The following is a 14207-nucleotide window of genomic DNA, read 5'->3' on the forward strand; positions in this document are numbered from 1 at the left end:
CCTTAAAGTATTTAAATTATTAATAATATTATATGTATACATACATATACCCATACATATATATGAGTTTTAATTTTATTGTATAAACCATTGCTATATGTCAATATGCTAAAGTCTAGATCTATACATATGAATACCAAAGCAATGGTTTGTTTTTGGTCCTTAATCACAAACCAGCTCATTAGTATGATGCAACTTCAGAGAGAAAATTCATATTGAAAAGCTTATTCTCAGTATTTGTAAGGCATTTGAAAAATGAAATATTTTGACAAATTGTTCACTTCCTCTATCCTCTTCACTTTTCTCTCTGAAAAAGGAAAGAGGCATTATTTAAGGTTTTCTTTAAAACTCTAGGTCCAGTATCTCTTTCCAGAATGTTACATATTCTATTTTATCAAAGATAGGGTCATTTTGATATCATGTACAGGTGATATCCCAATATTACCATTGTGAAACTAAACCTGAGTAGAAGTTGTGCATGCTGTAGTGTTTTTGTCAGTTTTAATTTCCCTTTTTAAAGCTATAGTTCTTTGAAAAAGCTTGAAGCATTTCTTAGCATTCTTTCCCAGTAACCACTCTTCTTTGCCCTGCTCCCTGTCCCCAAATATATCTGGAGATAATGTTATCTTTTCCAACCTCTAGTTAGAAGAAAATCTGTTCAGAGTATTTCTTCTGGGAAGGATCACTTGCTTAGGTTTTAATGCTTGAAGATGAATAGTTAAGACATTCCTCCCAAACATCTTCTGAGTTGGTTGATTTCAAGTGAGAGTCCAAAGCCTGTCTTTTGGTACAGGATTTTCCCATCCTGAGATTACTTGTTTTTTTCTCTATCCTTTGATGATCAACTCATTTGGATCACTGCTTTGGCTTTCCTTCCCTTCTATACATCCTATAGATAGAAGGAAAAAATTTTTATAAGAACTCAGGATTAATTATTATAAAGATAGACCATTTGGCAACTTTTTTTTTTTAAAGCAATCGGGGTTAAGTAACTTTCTCAAGGTTACACGGCCAGTTATTTCTGGGTGTGGTGCTGAGTATCTGAGCCTAGATTTGATTCCCAGGTCATCCCGACACTGGAGCCGGTGCTCTTACTCGCTGAGCCACCTGGCCGCCCCATTTGGCAACTCTTAACAGGAAGAATTTCACAGCTCTCATTGCTTCTTCCCCTTCAGGACTTCAGTTCCTTTTTTTTTTTTTTTTTTACCCCATCTCTTATCCCCTTTTTTGGTGACTACTTCTCAGAAAACTTTTAGCAGAATCCCTTCTTCAAGGTTTCCTTTCCTGATCCTCATCTATTCTAGTATATACTTTAACCTTTAAATGCCATGTTGCAGGCTTTTATGATCATGTAGTTATCTTTCCTGCCCTCAGTGAACCAGTGATTTTAACAGTGTAGGTTAGGGTATTCCTCATATGTAAATTCCCTTTAACAACAAAAATTCACAATTCTTCTGCAATTAATAATATTGCTTGGGTTAGGACATTTGTAACAGTTCTGTTGATTTCTTATAGAATCTATAAATTGACACTATTCAGTGAACTTCTGATGGCAGCAGAGTCTCCTTCTACTTGGGCAGAAACTTATGTGTTTCTAATACTCTTATTAAGAGTTTTTGCATAAATCCTCAGAGAATGTAGAGAACCAATACTTCTTAGATGTATTCTGGCCAGGAGTGGGAATGTAATGTTAAGGAAATTCGAAGATCTTCCCTGCCCCTCAATAGGCCTATGTGATCATATGGAACCCATGGTAGGAGGAGCTTGCTGAATGGGTAGGTCAGGAAGTGAGAGACAGAGACAGAGACAGAGAGAGACAGAGACAGAGAGAGTGAGAGTGAGAGAGAGACAGAGAGACAGAGAGAGAGAGAGAGAGACAGAGAGACAGAGACAGAGAGAGTGAGAGAGACAGAGAGAGAGAGAGAGAGAGAGAGAGAGAGAGAGAGAGAGAGAGAGAGAGAGAGAGAGAGAGAGAGAGAGAGAGAGAGAGAGAGTGAGAATGAGAACAGGCAGAGCAGCTAGCATGAGTGAGAGAGGGAGTGATTTTTGCCTGGGCTAATGTGTTTGTGGGGAGGCCAAATGGAGGGAGGGCTTGGGATATTTGTGTTCTCTGCATTGGTGATGTGTATGGACTTTGAAGAACACTTGGGGTGTTGGCGCCTCTTACATTGGCCATGTGTATAGACTCCTTTGTTACTGTGATGGATTTGGCTCACTGGTGTTTGAATAAATGTCTTGGTTTCATCTTCAAGGAAGAGAGTCTGTTTTATATCTTGTGATTCAAACCTAGGAATATGCCTGCATAGTCATAGCAACTGCTGTGGGTGAAATAGGGAGTTAGACTTAGAGTCAAGAAGAGAAGTTCAGATCCTGCCTTTGAAGCTTCCTCCTTGTGGTCTTCCCTTTCTCCGTGCAGATCTTGGGTGACAGTCCAAGAAAGCAGAAGTAAAGAAGTAAACATTTTGTAAAGATGATACTTTTTCAGATGCTTTATGAATAAGTAAAATAAACTCTTAAATATAAATCTATTAAATAATTTCATTTTATTAATGTACTGGTTTGTTATTAAGAATCCCCCAAAAGATTTTTTATAGGGCTCCTCATAGATCTAGCTATAGCTATGTACATTTGTAGATATTTCTTGGTAATAAAAACATGTTTACGTAACACTTTAAGGTTTACAAAGTACTTTCCTCACAACAGACCCAGAAGATGAGTAGTAAAAGTATTATTATTGTCCCTACTCTACAGATGGGGAGTTTGATAGGCTAAACGATGTCTTTAGAACCTCACTATTATTATGTGTCTTGAACTCAGGTCTTTGTGGTTCTGAGACTTATAGTATCTTCAATATCATGTTGCCTTTCATTATTGACCTTACTATCCCTGTTTCTTTAGGGATTCAACCAAAGGAAAGAAAAACCTATTTAAAACCTTAGCTCTACTTAGTTTTATTGGCAGCCTGTCTCCTGAATAAATTGAAATGTACAAGTTGAGAATTTCAATCCTAGTGTTAGTGAGCCTTGCCTCAAAGTCCATTTATTTGAATAGAAATAATGTGCAATGTGGTATCTGCATAGTCTGCTTTGAGGTTTTCCAGTTACAAAACAAATCTCTTGTTTCATTAGGCTCAGAACTGTTGAGAGTATAAGCATCATTCTGAGGAGTAGCTGAATCAAGCATGTTATCACTCTAGAAAGGACAGAACAACTTTCATGCCTATAGGGAGATAATAAAGTGTTTATAGAGATTTTTTTAGAAGTCATGGCTAGGAATGTGTGTGGTCTAGGATACAAGACATTGTATGGGACCTTCCCATTCCTTTTGCCACTAACATTTGTACACATATGAGTTCTGGTTAAAATGAACCAACATTGATCAATCGATCAAATTATTGTTGGGAGGCAGTTTCACAGAAATGCAAAAAAAAAAAAAATACCTGGGGAAATTATTGGAGGAAGGGGAAGGATAGTGCTGAGGTCTGTAGTTGCTATACTTTGGGAGTGACTCTGATAGTAGTTATAGAAAATACTCTATCAAATATATGTTAACATACTTGTATCCTCACTGTTTCTGAATCCTTTGGTTCACAAATTATATTATTGGTTAAATTCTAGTTTTAACATTATTTGCAAAAAGGAAGAGTAAAATAATTTATATTATATTTTTGAAGTATTTTACTTACACTAAAGTCCTAATGTGATGCCTCATGGTGGCCTCAGAAGACCTCAGGGACCCTCTGTTCTTAAAGATTGTAATTAAAGCATACGGGCTGAGGAATATGTGCTATGTCATGTGAGAACTAGTTTAGCTAAGTTTGGAGCAGTTCATTACTAGGAAGTTGGCTTCAGGGTGATGGATTTTTCAGCTATAGCAACTAATGAACCCTGTATAAAGGGGCAGTGGAGGGAGTATCAGTAATGACAAAATCACTCAGATCGTTGAAGTATTGAATGTATAAGTATATATAGTCCCTTGGTGTAATCGTAGAGATACCACTTTTTCATCATTTTTATTTTAGAAGCATTTCTAGTCTGTATTTGGGGATGGAACTGGTGTGGGAAATTGAATGTATCCTCTAATAGTTTCCTTTAGTAAATTTCATCAGTAATGTGATTTTATTTATTTCTGCCCACTTCCTTTCTATTTGTAGTCTTAGGGCAGTGCCGAAATAGCACAGAGCCAAAGAAACTGCCAACCACAGAAGAGGAGCAGATATACCCCTGGGATACATGTGCTGCAGTACATGATGTTAGGCTTTCCTTATTACAGCGTTTCTTTAAGGATGTAAGTACTCATTACAGTTGAATAGTACTTTTTTTTTTTGCCCTTTTTTAAAAGAGGGCAATTGGGGTTACATGACTTGCCCAAAGTCACATGGCTAGTTTTTGTGTTAAGTGTCTGAGGCCAAATTTGAACTCAGTTCCTCCTGACTCCAGGGCTGGTGCTCTATTCACTGAGCCACCTAGCTGCCCCAATTGAATAGTACTCTTGATGCTCAAGTTTGTGGATATTCCCCCCAGTCCCATTAACATGATTTTATGGTTCTTATTTGCAATCTAAAATGGCATGCTGATATGGAATCTAGAAGTTTATTTTTTTTAAATGTAGAAAGTGTTATTATACTTTATAGAAGTTTTCTATTAAAATTTCAGATATTAAGATAATATACAATTTTGACAAAAATAACCATATTATTCATGATATAGTTTGGGGGAAATACCTTTTAGATATATATTTTGAATATTCTAAGAACTCTAATTCTTTTTAGTTGTTTTTTAATAGATATATAATAGAACTCATTACAGTGGTATTTAATATGGGTTTGTATAGAGTCTATAGAGTGTATGTCTGCAAATGTGGTCTATACTTTAGATTCCAGAATCTCTAGATTCATAAGCCCTCACCTGCTGTACTGCTGGTAGTCTACCTGTGTCCCTCTAAGTTTTTTGTAGTTGGTTGTTTCAAAATAGTAAACTCATCCATAAAGATGGAAGCAGCAGCAGTAGCAGGCTCTTTAGCAAATGCCCTGTTGTTCTTGATATGACCTAGGTAAACTTCATGCTTTGTTAAGCAAAAAGTTATAATACCAGTTGACCTTGATGACTGAAGAATTATCTGAACGTTATTGTATTAGGCTTTTGATACAGTGATGTTTTCAGGGTCTATTTACCCTCATCCTGAATAACTCTAAGCAGTCCTTTGTCTATATTTCTTTCTCTCTCCTTTATGGTGAACTGTCACTTCTTGCAATTGTCATAATGTCCCTAAAAACTTTATGCCACTTTCTAATTTGTTGCTTTTAATTTGTTGTTAGTTGGGAAATTATATGAGTGAACTGTTAGAATTGTTTCCAAAGTAAGAGTTACTAGGCTTTTTGTGAAGGCTTAAAAGTCATCATATTAATAAAGTGCAAAACTTCTATATAAGAACATTGACATATATTTTGACTGTGCAACGATCTACCTCCTCCTTTTTTCGTTTATTTCCTGATTCTTGGCTATTTTTTTGAAAGTCAGGGTTGCCTGCTATATGACTTTTGAGTTAAAGGGGGCATTGTTATATATGCCTGATAAAAAATTAAATCCATATAATTTTCTTTTATACCTAACTGTAGTGTATTTATGGTTTAGATGTTGTTTTATAGAGACATGATTGTTTCCTCAGATATACGTGTTATATATATAAAAAATATATATATTTTAATAATCACAGAAGTTTAGGAGCAAACATTTGTAATACTTCACTTTAAAGAGGTCTCCTTGAGCTTAGTTGTATACTACATTATATCACAAAAATATAAATTTCTAAGGCAGGAAAGAAGTATGTAATAATTTTCTGTTTTATATGTAAAGTATATGTATATGTAAATTGCTTTAAATGTGTATTTTTACAACTTGCTATATTTTGTTTACTTTCTAAGAGTTCCTGTCTCCAGGCTGTATCAATTGGCTGGGAAGGAGGTGTTTATGTGCAAACTTGTGGACACACATTGCACATAGATTGCCATAAATCATACATGGAATCCTTACGGGTAAGTTTGTTAGAAAAATGCAAAAAAAGTTTTATGGTGGTTTCCGTTTAAGGCTAGGAATATTTCAAGATATTACCTTTAGACTTAATAACCTGGTGACGCTGTGGCAGCTCTCAGCAACAATTGTTGGGTTTGAGTGGACTAAGTGTATGTTTGCTTTTGTAACACCTTGTAAAGAAGAGATGCTTAACAAAAATTTGTTGAACAGAATGTAATTGATTCTGTTTAACCTCCTGTGTTTCAGGCTTGGCCCCTGGTCCTTTGAGGGAAGATCATACTCACAAAAATTAGAATAACTCTTGATTGAGAAAGGGACTCCATTAAAGGATGTCATTGTTCATAAGGCTGAGGCATAAAATGCATCTTTCTTCGAGGCCTATGTCAGATGCTGCGCTGCTTCTTCCTTAAGCTGGCTTTTATAACCTTCATCTGCCTCTTTAGATTTTCACAAAGCACTTTGTATCTCCCCTCTGTCTCTGCTACATTCTCCTTTGTATCATGCCTAATTTTGTTTGTATTTCAGTTTGGAAAGGTATTGCTTTTGGACTTAGGAAAGGCCTGGGTTTGAGTCCCAGCTCCAGTGTTTACTAAGTTGTATAATATAATCAAGTCACTTAATCTCTTTAAACACCAGTTTCCTCATCTGTAAAATGGGGATAATGAGACCTTTAATACTTACTTTATAAGGTTGTAATGAAGTATATATGAAAACCTTAAGTAAATATCAGCTGTTATGTTCAGTGGCAACATTATTATCATATCCTATTAGATTATGAACTCTTTGTGGCCAAAGGACTATGCTATTTTTTTGGTTTTGTCTCTAGGGCCTAGCATAGTCTTTTGCATAGTAAATTTGTGTAGAATTAACTTCTTATACCATGGATATATAATCTATATAAAAGTAAGCAAAGTTAGTATTATTAATGGTGCTCTTTAGGTATACAGTTATGATTGAAAAGTTATACCTGTGACCTCTACACACAAAAAGTCTGGTTTTGGTTTGTGTTATATAATTTTTTAAAAGGTTCTGGCACTACTTTTGACTCCGCTTTGTTGATTGGGATTGTGAAAATATCAGAATCCAAAAGATTCAGTTGCTTTGTTCATTGTGGTTGGTGATTACTGCTAACAGGTTGTAGGGACTTATGCTTTTGGGTTCCTTATATGGAACTTTGGAAATTGGTTACATGTAGTGAGTGGACTAAACTGTGTGAATCTTTGGGTTATGAAGCCCAAGACTCATAGCTTGCCCAAAACTATTAATATTGATTATTATTAATAATAATTCCATTTATTTGCTAATAATAGCATAGTGAAGGAGATCATTAGTACTAAAGAAGATTAGGTTTGTGCTCACATATTGCTTTGTCCTGTCCTTCTCCTCATTGCCTTTTTGAGTCTCCTTTGCCATTTGAGTTAGTCTGTTTTTTAAGGTATTATTTTCCTCAGTCAGGCTGTTGACTCTCATTTCATAATTTTCTTGCATTGTTCTCATTTCTCTTCTCAGTTTTTCCTCCATTTCTCTTATCTGCTTCTTAAGGTCCTCTATGGCCTGTAACCAGCTTATATTTTCCTTTGAAGCTTTTGGTGCAGGAGTTCTGACTTCACTGTTTTCCTCCTGTTCCATGCTTTGTTCCTTTTTGTCCCCAAAATAGGAGTCTAATGTTGGAATCTTCTGTCTGCTTTGTTTCCTTTGCCTGGTCATGTTGCCCCTCAGTCACTTGACCCCTGGGATTTTTGCCACAGTGGGTCTCTGCCACCAGACAGGGGAGCCTTCGTCCCAAATGGTGGGGTTTTCTCAGCTGCCGGAGGTATTAGATGGGTGCCCTCTCTGAGGTCTCCACACGCTCTGGCAAGCTGGACACACACCCCAGGACCTCCACCCTAGACTAGGTTAAAGCAAGAGCGATTACCCCTCAGACTGGTGCTTGGTCTCCCCACACTCTGCAGGCCAGGAACTGAAGCAGCCACGTGGCGCTGACTGGCTGTGCTGGGCGTCTCAGCGGCTTCTGGGGCAAAATCCAGGCACTCCCACTTACTGGGTCCCAAAGTGCAGACTGCCCTGACCTTTCACTTTGTCCTTTGCATCTATGTGTTGATAATTCTGGAAACAGCCACAGCTGCTGCTGATCTGGAGTCCCTCTGGCTGGCTGCTGGTCAGACCTGCCCTGGGGCTAAAACCTCTGGCTCACTGGGCCTCCACTCCCAGAGCACTGCACTGGCCGATTCCTGCCAGGCTACCGGGCTGTCCTGAGTTGGAGGTTAGCTTCTCTCTGTCATTTTGTGGGTTCTGCAGCTCCAAAGTTTGTTCAGAGTCCCCTTTTTACATTGATTGGGTAAGGTGGAAGCCGGAGCCGCTGGTAGGTTGTGTTTCTACTCCGCCATCTTGACTCCGCCGTCCCCCCTCCCCTTATGCCCCCCCCCCCCCTCGTCCTTTTCTTTTGTTTAGAGGAGTCTTTTGCCCAGGTAGGCAAATGTTTGAGGTATGTAAGACTATGTGTACACAGTGCATGAAGGATCAAAAGATAGAAATGTGTATTGTTTAGAAATTGATGGAAGATAAAACTGCATGAACTATTGTCTTTGGAAATAGGCCTTGAAGGTTAACTTAACAATTCTATGAAAGTGTTGGGTAAGTTAAAATAGCAATTAATAGCCCAAAGAGTGATATAGGGATTGAAATGGTAAAGAGGAGAAATATAGTAGTTCAGTCTACATAAGATTGTTAAAAGTATCTTATTCTATATCTGTTTTTAGCTTTATTTATACTTATGATGCTACCACTATAGGAATAGAAAGGCATTCTGCTTCCTGAAAAATATATGGTTTCTCTTTACTATAATAGTCGGAAATTACAGTCCAATTTTAATTGTCATTTTCCAGAATTTTACATTTTAAAATGGTATAGAGTTGTATTTTTCTAGAGCCTTGTTGAAGTATCTAAAATAAAAAGTTGAAAATTGCAAACATTAAGCAAACTAACTTTTTGATGTTTTGAAAAAAATAATTTAGCTGTTTGACTAGATTCTGCCATTTTAAGTAAACTGATTTGTGTTTAGACATAGCCTGGTACATTTTTAAACATGTATATAAATATATTGTTAAATGTGCACATATATAGTTTTCTTTTATGGCAAATTTACAGTAAAATAGAACTAATCATTTTGATAGGTATTAGCCTCTAAATCTGGAGCTTTTACTTTAGTCTTTGGCAAAATGTATATTAAGTTATCAGACCCTCAGTTCTTCCCCTTTCAAATAATCTTTTCTTTATGTGTTCTTTTTTTTTTCTTTTTTTGGAGGGGGAATGTAGGACAATTGGGGGTAAGTGACTTGCCGAAAGTCACATGGCTAATTTTTTGTGTTAAGTGTCTGAGGTCGCATTTGAACTCAGGTCCACCTGACTCCAGGACTGGTGCGCTATTCACTGCGCCACCTAGCTGCCCTATGCCTTCTTTTTATAGTTCTTTTTCTCTTTTCTTGTCTTTTGCCCTTTTTTTGGGAGGGCAATTGGGTTTAAGTGACTTGCCCAAGGTCACACGACTAGTAAGTGTGTCAAGTGTCTGAGGCTGGATTTGAACTCAGGTCCTCCTGACTCCAGGGCTGGTGCTCTATTCACTGTTCCACTTAGCCACCCCTGCCTTCTTGTCTTTTGAATAATAGTTTGATCCATTGTAATATTTATATATTCAACAAAATGCTTGCCTCTTCAAATAGATAGCAGTGTTAATCAAGATATGATAGTTGGAAAGATCAATGTACAAAATAGATTCAAAGTAATAGGTAATTCAGAATTAGAACAAAAATATTCCTGTTTTTTGCTTGTCAGTATGTATACATTATTTAAATGCTTCCTGTAGTACTGTAAAATTAAAATAACTATTAGAACTAAGGCAAAATATCTCTGTGTCTGTCTCTCTTTCAATACTTAGCATTTTATAGTTGAGGAAAGAAACCAAGGTAGGTAGTGATTAAGGGACTTGCCCAGAGTCATACAGCTCACAAGCATCTATGGCCGGATTTGAACTTATGTCTTCCTGCCTCTTTATCTGTCTGTCAGTCTAATCTATCTTTAAACTTTGCCAGAATAGTTAATAGCATTCACTGAAATATGAAATATTCAATGAAATAAACATTCCGATGACACTTCCTCCCTCACTGCCCTTTCCAGCACTGGTTATACTTTCTCTCATAGTCTTCCATTCACTGGCCATGATAGAGGAGATGCAATATTCCTTATGCCCATTGCTACTTCCAGATTCTTCCACTATACCCATTTATCAGCCATCTCTCCTCCTTTGTGGTTCATACTAGACAAATATATCACCTAATTCATTATCTCCTAACACCAGAACATTCTTTTCCTTCCTCACGGCCTCCTTCTCCACCTCATGAATATTATATGTACACACACACACACACACACATTTTCCCTTAAATACTTTAATTTCCCACTTCTTCATTCTGCTTACTTTGTTTGCCATCCTCCACCCCATGTATGCACAGTGATGGTCATTTCCCTGATCTTGCCATGTTCATGAACTCTGAAATTTTTTATCTGATCATAACTTTTTACTTCAACCAAAAAAATTGATACTACTTCGTTATAACTATATTTTCTTTCTGTCCTTACATACTTCTCACATCATCCTCCACTATTTCTTTCACTCCAGTATTTGATTAAAAGGTAATCTTTCTCCTTGCCAAGGCTAGTCTGTCTGCATATAATCCTTGATACTATCTTTTCTTGTCTTTTACAGCAGATTGCCTTTAATATCTCCCATCATTTTTTACTCTTTCTCCCTTTTTTTTTTCCTTTTAGAGGGCAGTTGGGGTTAAGTAACTTGCCCAAGGTTACACGGCTAGCTTTTTGTGTGTGGGTGTTAAGTGTATGAGCCTGGAACTGAACTCGGGTACTCCTGAGTCTGGGGCCGGTGCTTTACTCACTGCACCACCTAGCCGCCCCTATTTTTTACTCTTTCACTAGGATCTTCTGTCTTTCCCTATCTTCTGGCTCTTTCTTGCAGCCAACAAACACACCTGTGTCTCCCCTATCCTTTAAAAATAAAAGCAAAACTTTCATGAGATCCTACTATCTCTGCTAGCTATTGTCTTGTCTCCTGCCCTAATCAGCTAATTTTAAAAACTGTCTGTAAGTAATACCTTCACTCCTTTAACTTCTTTTTAAATTTTTTAATTAATTTGTTTGTTTCCTTTTAGTTTACAGGATTCAATTCCACAATTCCTTGAGTTTCACATTTTGTCCCCCTCTTTCCCCTCCCCTCCATGGCAGCATATAGTCAAGTATAGGATCTGTAAATACTTTCACATTATACATTAGTCAGGTTATAAAGACGGATTGTATCAGATGGAATGAAAAATGGTAGAGGACATAAAACCAAACAAGAGAAGGAAAAAGATCAGGTATTTTGCTTCCACCTGGATATAAACTCATTTCTTTCTAGTTCTTTCTCTGGATGCACATATTTCTCTCCATCATGCGTCTTTTGGGATTAACTTGTATCACTGCATTGCTGAGAAGAGTCCAGCCTATCAAAGTTGGTCATCACACATACGTTGTGTCTATAATTGTGTACATATTTCTCCTGGTTCTACTCTTCTCACTCAGCATTAGTTTGTATAAGCCTCTCCAGGTAAATTTGAAGACCGTCTGCTCCTTGTTTCTTATAGCACAATAGTATTCCATAACATGCATATACCACAACTTGTTCAGCCATTCCCCAATTGATGGGCACCCCCTTAATTTCCAACTCTTTGCCACCACAAAAAGAGCTGCTATAAACATTTTTGTACATATGGGTCTTCCTCCCACTTCTATGATCTCTTTGCATTTCTTTAGCTTCTACCTTCTACACCATGTATAATTTGGGTTCTAACATCACAATTCAACTGAAACGTTTTTATCCAGAGTTAATAGTCTCTTATTCTTCAGATCTAATGACCTTTTCTCGGTCTTCATCCTTCTTGATCTCCTTGCAACATCTCACCTGTTGACTGCCTTCCTATCTGGGATATTTTAGGTTTTTATAAACCTTCTTTAGGTTAAAAAAAAAACACTTTCTTGGTTCTTTTCCTGCTTGACAGTTTCTTTGCTGGATTTTTATCTATGTAATGTCCACTAATTATGGGTATCCCCAAGGCTTTGCGAAGGGCCCTCTTCCCTTTTCTTTCTATACTTTCTCACTTGGTGAGCTTGTCAACTCCCATGAATTTATTGATCATCGGTATGAAAGTGATTCCTAGATCTGTATATCAATTCTTAGTCTATCTTCTGAACTCCAATTTGGTATCACCAATTACTTGTGATGTACACAGGGCATGTACACAGTTGTATACATTAGATATCTCTTTTTGGATGTCTTGTAGACATCTGAAACTCAACATAACTTGTCCAAGACCAAGAACCATGTCCACAAGGTCAGAGTTATGGTGGAATGAATGAATGAAGCATTTATTAAACCTTTACTGTGTGCAGATTACTGTGCTAAGAATTCAGGATACAAATAGAAAAGTAGGGGAGACAACATATATGGAAGATTTTAGTTGTAGGTCATATGGAAAGTGCTGAAGTCTTTAGGTAGGACTGGTAGTCTTGGGGATGCTGCCACTTCCAGGACTGTTGTACTCATCTGCCTTTTGGTCTCAGTTGGTCACTAATTGTTGGTAGTTGTGATGATGAAGGTGAGCCTCTTCTCTACAAGAATTTTTCTCCTCGGTGATGGTTATAGTAGGGACTGCGTTGGAAGTAGGTTTTGTGGTTTGGGGGAGACTGCTATTCACAAGGCTCTTGGACTCTGGGTCTTGGGTTGTCTTCTTCAGGGTCTGAGGGGAGATAGTGGTCAAGGTAGTAGTGATTTGATTTACCTGTCACATGCTACTTCCCATCTCTCCCTCAGAATACCCTAGCTGATTCAGGTAGGCTGGAAAGCAGAGCAAATTATTCTAGTCCCTGATGGAACTAGCTGTTTGCTTCCTACAAAGTTGCAAATATTTCAGAATGTAGAGTTTTCCTCAGAGGTCCGTTCCAATTGATAGACATCTTTAGGACCTCTGGAGCTTGCTGATAGGAGACTTGCAGGATAGCATTGGTATCCATTTGTAATTCATACTCTCTCTTATAAATGACTCTCTCTCTCTCTTTCCCCTCCCATGCTAAAATGTCAGTTATTGGGTGACCTGTATGAATTATTTTATTGTATGCACTATATATCTAGAGTGATGGTAAGCGGCTAGGTTGCACAGTGAATAGAGCACCAGCCCTGGAGTCAGGAGGACTTGAGTTCAAATCTGGCCTCAGACACTTACTTACTAGCTGTGTGACCTTGGGCGAGTCACTTAACCCCAATTGCCCTGCCTTTACCCCTGCCAAAAACCAAAAAAAAAGAGTGATGGTAAATCTGAATAATAACAATATAGTAGTCAAGGGATCAGGATTCACTAACTGATATATGTGGTCATATTGGTTGTTTGAAAAAACTATATTCAAATTATAGATTAAGGGGTATACTGGGTTTAGCTGCCAACATTCCAAGTTCAAATTATGCCTCTTGGCTAGCTGTGTGACCATGGGAAAGTCACTTAACCTCTCTCAGCCTTGCTTTCCTTAACTACAAAATGTAGGTAATGATGCCTATAGTAACCAATTCATAGGGTAGCATCAGTTATGTAACAAATTTGAAGAAATGCCAGTTTGACAAAGAAGAGACAGAGATTTGGGAACATATCATATGTTGGCAAGGAATCTATCTGTAGACATTCATGCAAAGTGGAATCTATATGGTCATGAGGGATTCAGTTTCAGCTAAGGAATTGTATTCTTTGACTTGATGAGGAATACTACCCTTATGTGATCTCTGGGTTCTCTTACCTGCTATAACTTCTCATGACTTTGAAGTGGGTACTAGAGCAGGAAGTCACATTAAATGACCTGAAAAAAAAATGGTTTACCTTATGTTGATATTTTTGTATCTCTGTAAACTTCTCTTTATGGTTACCAGTGTAGCTAGTATTTTCAAGGAACCATCCTCTTATAGGCCACATTATCTACCATTAATTCTTATCCCTATCTGTACTTTTTCTAGGAGTTGGCCAATGCAGATAAACTCTGTGTGTGTGTGTGTGTGTGTGTGTGTGTGTGTGTGTGTGTGTGTGT

The 14207-nt window shown here is 37.5% G+C and overlaps 1 protein-coding gene across 3 annotated transcripts in view; it reads left to right on the top strand.

Moving 5' to 3' along the window:
- UBR3 (ubiquitin protein ligase E3 component n-recognin 3) overlaps positions 1-14207 on the top strand; it is a 330855-nt gene that overhangs the window by 215472 nt on the left and 101176 nt on the right. For all 3 annotated transcript variants that reach the window (XM_069080034.1, XM_069080036.1, XM_069080035.1), the window contains exons 26-27: positions 4154-4287; positions 5924-6034. In XM_069080034.1, coding sequence (XP_068936135.1) covers positions 4154-4287; positions 5924-6034 — 245 coding nt within the window. The remainder of the gene's footprint in view (positions 1-4153; positions 4288-5923; positions 6035-14207) is intronic.

Source organism: Petaurus breviceps, unplaced genomic scaffold (assembly GCF_028583685.1).
Source record: "Petaurus breviceps papuanus isolate PSGF00001 unplaced genomic scaffold, PetGlider_PUasm1.0 91133, whole genome shotgun sequence".
Classification (NCBI taxonomy): domain Eukaryota; kingdom Metazoa; phylum Chordata; class Mammalia; order Diprotodontia; family Petauridae; genus Petaurus; species Petaurus breviceps.